General features: G+C 36.0%; 1 protein-coding gene across 1 annotated transcript in view; it reads left to right on the forward strand.

Moving 5' to 3' along the window:
- CWH43 (cell wall biogenesis 43 C-terminal homolog) overlaps positions 1–8,640 on the forward strand; it is a 42,336-nt gene extending 33,696 nt beyond the window's left edge. The window contains exons 13-16 of the mRNA XM_039845180.1: positions 1,007–1,151; positions 4,546–4,607; positions 5,367–5,522; positions 8,378–8,640. Coding sequence (XP_039701114.1) covers positions 1,007–1,151; positions 4,546–4,607; positions 5,367–5,522; positions 8,378–8,456 — 442 coding nt within the window. The 3' untranslated portion in view covers positions 8,457–8,640. The remainder of the gene's footprint in view (positions 1–1,006; positions 1,152–4,545; positions 4,608–5,366; positions 5,523–8,377) is intronic.
- Positions 8,641–8,990: the final 350 nt, after the last annotated feature.

Below are 8,990 nucleotides of genomic sequence, written 5' to 3' on the forward strand. Positions count from 1 at the left end.
TGGATTCATTCCTGGGTTGTCTTCCTCTCAGCTACACATTGCAGGGAACCACATTTTCCAGAGTTTGTTGCCTTCTGGCTTCTGGGTAGGTGTAGCCAATGGGAGGCATAGTGCAAGGTTGCAAGGCAGGAGGAGGGGAGAAGCCAGGGTGTTTCTCATCCTCTCTCTGCTTTCTCTGGTGCTTCGCACAGCAGCTGAGTATCTTCTGTGGCCCCAGGTCCTCCTCTAGAGCGCCATCTCCCACCAGCCAAGGCTAGCTTTTGGACTCTGAGAATATCATCTCCTCGTGTTGTTTCTCTTGCTCTAGAGGTGATATTGGCTTCTCATTGTTGCTAAACTCTGGTTGCCTCACTCACTGCCGTTTGGCTTCTCATCACCTAGGCAACTGATTCTCTATATTAAGTTCACTTTGTTTCAGTTTTTCTGGCTGGATCACATTAAATATGATGGCCCTAGTTTTCTTCAAATAGATTGACTGTAAACCTGCCAAAAGCTTGATGAACCTGCCTAATTATTTCAGTTATATATTGACAGTGCTTAGAATAATAAAGTATCCTGTTTAGCTAGAATTTGACCAGGAGAGCCTCTTTTAGAAAGTGTTCATTTGAGGGAGCTGAGTAGGTTACATAAGCCAGGTGTGTTCTGTGAATGTTAGGATTCTCTATCAGTCTTTGGCTGCAGTACTGATTATCAGGTCTCAGATCAGTGACATAATTTCTTCTGATGAAAAGTTGAACAAATGCTGTTTTTAAAATAAATATTTAAATCAACTTGACTCCAAATGATTTGTGGGGGAAAATCATGTTGTCCTTAGTCAAAAGTTTGTCAGCCTACTCAATTGAAGCACTGTATCTGGTTCATTTCCATAACATTAAGACATTTGCCCAAGTAGGAGTTATTCTGGGTTTGTGTTCTACTGAAGTTATTTTTTGGGAACTTAGGTACCTGAGATGTTTAAACAATTGTTTTGCAATACAAAAAATTTACACTTTTGCATTTTTCTTAGAGATGACCTAGACAGAAAACTTCAGGCTATTGCTGTTTCAAAACTACTGAAAAGTAGCTCTAATCAAGTGATATTTCTGGGATATATCACTTCAGCACCTGGTTCCAGAGATTATCAACAGCTCATTGAACATGGCAATGTGAAGGTAATACAATCTTAAAATCTTCTTCATTTTTAAGCGGGGAAAAAACCCCAACAACTTAATATGTATTCCAGTTGCCTACTGCTGCATAGAAATACCACCAAAAAATGTACTGGCTTTAAATAACAGCAACTATCTATTTGCTCATGTACCTGCAACTGGGACAGTGCTCAGTGGGGATAGCTCATCTCTGCTCCGTGAAACTAGGTGGCTCAGCTGGGGACTGCAGATGACTCACAGGTAGCATGTTGGTGCTGGCTATTGACTAGGAGCTCAGATGGGCTTTTGGCTCGGGGCCCTGGTTTCTATCCATCCATGGGCTGCTTGGGCTTCCTTGCTGCATGATGCCCAGGTTCCAAGAGTAAGTGTCCCAAGAGAACCAGAAAGAAACTGTATTGCCTTGTATTACCTAGCCTTATAAGTTATATAGTGTGACTTCTGCCATTGTTGCAGCGTGCTCACATTCAAGTGGAAGACATATAAGACCCATTAAAGGGTATCAAAATCACATTATAAGAATACTGTACAGAAAGTGAGTTATTATAGCATGTTTCAAAAATATAATCTGCCCCATTATGGAAGTTAATTACGATGTCAAGAGTAAAAAGTAAAATAAAATGGCAAAGAGGCTGGCTGATCAGCTAGACGGCCTCAGGACTGCACTAGTCCTTACCTATTCATGTCTAAAACGCTTGAATTTGTCAGTGCACTTTGGGGAACTGCCACAAATCAAATCCTGGAGACTGACACATACACCAAAATGCTAACTGCATTAATTTATAACGAGAAATACCATTGTTATATTTTGTTAAGCATCATGTAGATGTCTTAGTCCTTTACATTTTGTTTTCTGCTTCATGACTTGAAATAATATCTGCAGAGAGAAAAGGTTATTCATCTTATCAAGTGCTTGGAAGGACAAGTGAAGGAGAACGGGGCATAATGAGGGTATTCTGCATGTGACAGAAAACACAAAGTGACAGTGGCTTCAATAATAGATAAATGTATTTCTTTTCTTTCTTTTCATTTTCTATTTTTGGCTACAGAAGTCTAATACTTTATGTAAAAGTCTGGGCAGGTGATTCAGCACTGGTATGACACTCTGGTGTCAGGAATGTGTTCCTTCTATCTGTGGTTCCACTTTTTGAGGCTTCCATTCCCAAGTTTGCCTCATGGTCTAAGAAGGCAGTATCCATGTTCTCGTTAGCAAGATAGAAGAGGGGATGAAGAAGGGCCCAAGAGTATAAACAAGTTATCTCTGAAGGGAAATTCTAGGAAACTGACCTCCAACACTTGTATTTACCCCTGATTTAATGTGGCTATCATGGGAGTGATGGATGAGGGAAGAGAAGGGAGATTATCTCAGAAAAGAGATTAAGGAGAGGTCAGAGAGTAAAAAGCATGGAGAGTGTGGAATCACAGAGGCTGCATCACTCATTTACCACTATGCAACAAACCGCCTCAAACCTAGTGGCTTAAAACAACAATGGTTTAATATTCTTAAAATTTTGTGGGTGGACTTGGTGGTTTTCTGTTCTTGCCTCTGTTCACTTGTACAGTCAGTTGATGGCTTGGCTGTGACTGAGGGGACAGGTCTAAGATGGCCCCACTCACATGTCTGGGGCCTTGGTGCTGGCTGTTGGCTGGGCCTCTCTCTCCATGTGGTCCATTATCATTGACTAGCCTAGCTGGTGCTGCATTTATCAGCTGTGTGACCTGGGGCAAGTTACATAACCTTTCCGGGCCTCAATGTCTGTATCTGTAATGTGGTGATAGCACACCTTATTGTATTGTAAGGTTATGATGATGAAGTATAAGCAAACGCCTGCAAAGCCCTCAGCCTTGTATGTAGGAGGCACTTAATAAGTGGTGGCTAAAATATATGCATGATGCATGTCTGACTATCTATAAAATCGAATAAGATAAATGTATAAGTACATAGTCTATGAAGTAAAAAGAATGTTAGATAAGATGATATTTGGCAAGTCTAAGGAAAAATTACACTCTTATAAGAGGGAATTCTCACATTGTATGTGTATAAGTGTGTGCGTGTGTGTGGTGTGTGTGTGTGTAAGGCATATGCATAGTGTTGGGGAAGAGGAATTTGATTTGATTTTTATTTAATTATTTCTTGGTTTCCACGATTATGGTCAGAAGCTGTATCAAGATTGGCAGTGGATTCTTATATAGCTTTTTCTATCAAGAAATTTATTAATGCAGAGAGTGGTTTTGGTCATAAATGCTTGGATGAACAGATTTTTCTCTTTAAGAGATGAGTATTTAAATTCTACAGTCTTAAAATTTGACAGTATCTTTTTAAAACCTAATAAAATGACAGTTAAGCATATTCAGTTTATTATTTCAAGTGTATACAGCTAAATGACTAAATTTTTATCTTTCCAAGGCAAACCAGAACAGTCCTTTTTAAAAATTTGTTTTATCACTAAAATTTTTGTTTAAATTTTAAAATTTATTACAATTTTTATGTATACATATATATAAATGTATATATATGTGTGGGAAATAAAATAGTAAAGATTAATTAACAAGTATCCATATGTCTACCACCAAGCTTACAAAAAAATTAAGAAATAGCTAATAAATTGTGGTATATTCTTTTTGTGATTTAAAAATGTTTTAAATCAAATTTTAATAGTAAAATTGATAAATGGTTAAAAGTTGGGTGTATTTTTTATTTATAGGATTTTTAAAAAGAAGAAAATGAAAATTTCTTTGGTATAAAATCTCCCTCCATATTTAGAGTTTTCCCAACATGCTATAGAAAAAAAAAATGTATATTCTGCTTCTTTGATGAAAAACCACCCTGGTCTCAAGCTTTCAACATCAAAAAGACTCATGATTACTCCGCAAATGTGTTTATTTCCAGTGATTCAATTTAACAAACACAGACTGAGTGCCTGCCAAACGCCAGGTTTCATGCTAAGTACCAGGGAGCCAAAGTGATTAAGAATTCCTCAGCTCAGGAAGGGGAGGGCGGCGACATATAAATAAATAACTGTACACAGTGCAGCTGGTGTGCACATGTAGGATGACCGATGAAGATTCAGTAAATTCTGTTTGAGATGAGAGACTTGGAAAACTGCAGGGAGCCAGGGACTGGATTGTAATTGTTGATTTCTCTGCCTAACTCCCTCTATAGACCATGTTCATCTTTGTACTCTGAGCGTCTAGTACAAGAGCTGGATGGACATATGGCAGGTGCTCCAGATATATCTGTAGGATGAATAAACAATTTGGGCCTTAAAGGATCAGAAGGAGCCAGGCAGAGAAAATAGCATGCACAAAGGCATACTTATTACTGTTGCTTACACATTTTTTGGCAGTTCAGAATAGAGCACTGTTTTATGCTTTAAACATTCTCTTCTCTGTTTATTAGGATATTGACAGCACAGATCAAGACAGATGGTGTGAATACATTATGTATCGAGGGCTGATCAGGTGAGCATAGGTGTTTGATTTTTTTAAAAAATCTATTATTACTGTGATCTTTCAGGTCTATCCTGGAGGGAAAAACTTTATGGAAGCAGTTAATTAATTTTATTACTTTTTATAAACATTGATTTGGCTCATTATGTAGTTTAACATTTTTTTCAAGTCATAGCCATTATAATGATTTAAGAAGGAATAAATAGCTAAGCAAATTAAGCTTAATTATACATAGAGGACACTATATAACCTATTAAGTATGATAAGTATGGTATGGTGTAAACAGCATGGACCATGGAATAAAAAAGCACTGGGCTTGAATTCCAGCTTTGCCAACTTCAAATTATGCAATCTTGGTAAGTTAACTAACTTATTAGAGCCACTACTATATTGTGGTGAGGTCTCTAGGTAAATTATATTTTAAAAAAATATCATCCCATATCAAAAAAATGAATATTTTATGTATATTCCAAAATATATTGTGTGAGAGGCAATTTGTATAGACAGAATATTCATTAGTATAAAAAAGGAGAGTAAGGTTGCCAAGCGTGTTTAGTTAATTAAATCTATGTCATATTCCTTACCTATTTATATCATAAAAGCAATAGGTCGATAAATATTCCAAGTAATAAATCAAGGTAATTCTAGTGATATACATAGTAGAGTTAGAAATGGGAAATTGGCTTAATAATTAAGGTGTTATCTAGTAGATCTCATCAAATTTCTGAATGACAATAAAACTTTTACAAACCATTTCTATTTCTGCCACAGATTGGGTTATGCAAGGATCTCCCATGCTGAACTGAGTGACTCTGAAATTCAGATGGCCAAATTTAGAATCCCTGATGATCCCATTAATTATAGAGACAACCAGAAAGTAGTCACGGACCACAGGGAAGTTCCTGAGAAAATTCACTTCAATCCCAGGTGAGTGAGCTCCTTTATGTTGTAGACTACAGTTATGAGGCACAGCATCTCCTCTGGGGACCTTGATATTATCCCACAGTGAACTACAAATTATATTTGGATCTAGAGTTTCGTTCAGGTAAGAGAACTCATGTTAAAGATGATAAAATCCTGCTTGGGTTGAAGTTACGATGCCTGCTTTCTAGGGTAGAGAAACATGTTGTAGTCCCAGCCTCAGGTAAAAAAGATCACATCGGTGTCATCATCGTTATCACCAGCCATCATGATAGACGATATCTGAGTGTTTCTCAGACCCTGATCCAAGTGCTTTCTTTGCGTGTTATCTCAATTAATCCTCATTGGGTTGGTACTCTTGTCATCTCCATTTTATAGGTAAATGAGTTCAAGCAGAGGAACAGGAAGTAACTTCACTAGGGTTACATGGCTAGTCAGTGACGAAGCTAAGAAGTAGGTAGGAAGCCTGTTAGTGTCATTGGGTCGCTGTGATCTTCAGTGCTGGCTGTACATTAGACTCTCCTGGAGAGCTTTCAGAAGCTACCACTACCTGGGCGCCACCCTAGGCCAATTAATTCATCAGCGGTCTGGGCTTTGGATTTAAAAAAATCTTCCCAGGTTATTCTAACGTGCAGATAGGATTGAGACTATGGAGAGTGGATCATTCATTTCCATTGCAGATATTCTGCCATGTGAAATATGTTGGGTTTTGTTTAGTTTTAAACAGAGGTTATCTGAGAAATCTATTTGTAGCAAAACATGTGGTTTGGAGTATGTGCTCTTTTCTCCTCCCATGACTGGATAATGAGAGGAAATGTCTGTATAAAACCAAACCCAGAACATGTCATATTTAGCATTACTAGACGTTTCTACTGTTTTTACCAGCTAATAGCTATAGAAACTCTCAGAGATCATTTTGTTTGGGGGAAAAAAGGACATTTATCCATTTCCTTTCTTTTTTTTCTTGTCTCTCCTTACAAGATGAAGAAACTGGACCATAATGTAGATAATGCATGTAAGGAGAGCTATAGCCAAGTCTTGATTTGCTTCCATTACTGTATTCATTTTCACTCTTTGCAAGTGTAATGTGGTTGTGAAGAGCATTGGCTCTGGGGTCAAGCCGCCCAGTTCAAACCCTCACTTTGCCAGTGAAGAGCTAAGTAACTGTGGGCAAGCTGCTTAACTTCTCTCAGCTTCAAGTCTTCATCTGCAAGCAGGGAAAAATAGTAATGCCTACTTCCTGAGGTTATTTGAGATTCGAATGACACATAAAGTTCTTAGACTAGTGCTTGGTGAATGTTCAGTAGTCAACGGCTGCAATAGGAACAATAATATTTGTAGCAGTAACAGTAGAAGTAAAATAGTTTCTCTCTTTTGCTGATTGAGGTGATTTCTTAAATGGAACCAGATCTTGGGAGCAAAAGCTTTCCTGTTTCCTTATTCTCTATATACCATGAGTGTAGAGAAATACAAATAAAATATTTTTGGATAATTACAACTGCATATTGATCCAAACCAACTGTGAAGGGAGCTAGATCTGCTTTCCCATTCTACTTATACTTCCATTATGAAAATAATGGAAGTATAAGTAGAAAGCCTGCCTTAATTTAAAAATTCCTTATCGAAAAATATATACATATGAAAACTTAGGAAACAGAAATAGTCAAACAATACTAATTTACCAAAAATCCCATTCCTTAATTCAACAGATATTCATTGAGTTCCATGATGCCAGCACTGTGCTAGGCTTTGTGCTAGACACCGAACACAGTGGTGAATAAGACCAAGTCTTTGTCCTATGGGGCTTATGTTCTGGTGGAGAGATAAGCAATTCAAAAGTTATCACTAGTAATCTTTTTGAATACATCTTTGCTTTTTATATGCATATATATCACACAATTATTTCAACTGTGTAAGTGTATGAAACATATTTACATATGTGTGTATATGTTTATTCATTCTATTTATTAACCTGATTTTTTTCATCCAAATAGTATATTATGAACTTTCTTGCATAATAAAAGTATTCTTCTGAAAATACTTTTTAAATGATTGCATAATATCCCATTGTACAGATATACCAAACTCTAGCTAATCAATTTAATTATTTTTGCATTTATTTTTCCATTATTATAAAAAGTATTCCAGAGGCTTTTTATTAAATCTTTGAACATATCCTTGAATACTTCCTTACGACTCAATTCTAGATGTGGAACAGCAGGGTCAAAGGTTGGGCAAGTTTTTAATATTCCTTATCATTGTTTTCTGTTGGGCAAGTTTTTAATATTCCTTATCATATGTTCTGTTTCCTACATTATGGAGGTTATTTGGATATTGTGATTGCTGATGAGGAAAAGGAAGTCAAGGATTTCATTTGCTAGAGCTATGTAATTGAGTTTTTACCAGTAAAGTAAATAGTTAAGCTACAGCATGTGAGCACTAGACTGAGAAGTTGAAAGTGTGCCAAAATGGATTTTTTAAATGCATAATTGTAACATGAATAACATATCAGTTTTCTTGATCTTTTAACCTGTAAAATGGATATTATTCAAGCTGAGGACTAGAGAGAAAATTCGGATTTATTTTTCATCAATGTTATCAGCCAATAATTCTTAAACAGTTATGCTTTTGGAATGATCCATAACTATGGAAAGAGGACTTCGAAGGTTAAAATACATATGCCTTTCCCATATGTATGAAACTTTTTTTTAGTTCTTCATTTGCTGTTTTATTAATTGATCACATCTCTCTTGATTTTATGACAGATAAGTCAAACCACAATAGGTGATGGTTGAAATTTTACATAAGAACATATCTTTCTGAATGGTTTGTATATGTCAATTACTTTTTTTTTTTTTCAGATTTGGATCCTACAAAGAAGGACACAATTATGAGAACAACCATCATTTTCATATGAGTACTCCCAAATACTTTTTATGAACTATTTAAAACAAGAATTCATTGACTGTGCGAGTCTAAGGAAAACAAAAGTATATAAAATAAAATGAAGAGATGAACGAAAGTGAGAAGCTACAAAGAGCCTTAATTTTGAAAAAGTATGGTATCTATGCAGTGGGAAATTCTATCAATATATAAAACATACTGCTTAATGAAGGCATTTTTCCAAATTGTTTTTCTTAAATTTTTGATAAAAAATAGAATGTTGAGTAATATAAGAAAATTTTGCTTCTGGAAATAAAATCATTACAATGTTTTACTTTTTTAATGCTTAAAAATAAGAAATCGATTTATTGATGAACTGGAAAGACTACTTACAAAAATCAAACAGTCTTAAATCCCTCTTGGGACAAAGCAGGGAAAATATGTTTAAAGATTAAATCTAATTTTTAGAAGAGTAATGTGTACATACAACTATTGCTGACTCAGGAACATCAGCATGCCCATCACCATCCTTCTTTGATCTATAGTAGAATCATCTATCTTTTCTCTCATGTTTATATCACTCCATGGCTG

This window comes from Pteropus medius, unplaced genomic scaffold (assembly GCF_902729225.1).
Source record: "Pteropus medius unplaced genomic scaffold, Ma_sr-lr_union100, whole genome shotgun sequence".
In the NCBI taxonomy this organism is placed as follows: domain Eukaryota; kingdom Metazoa; phylum Chordata; class Mammalia; order Chiroptera; family Pteropodidae; genus Pteropus; species Pteropus medius.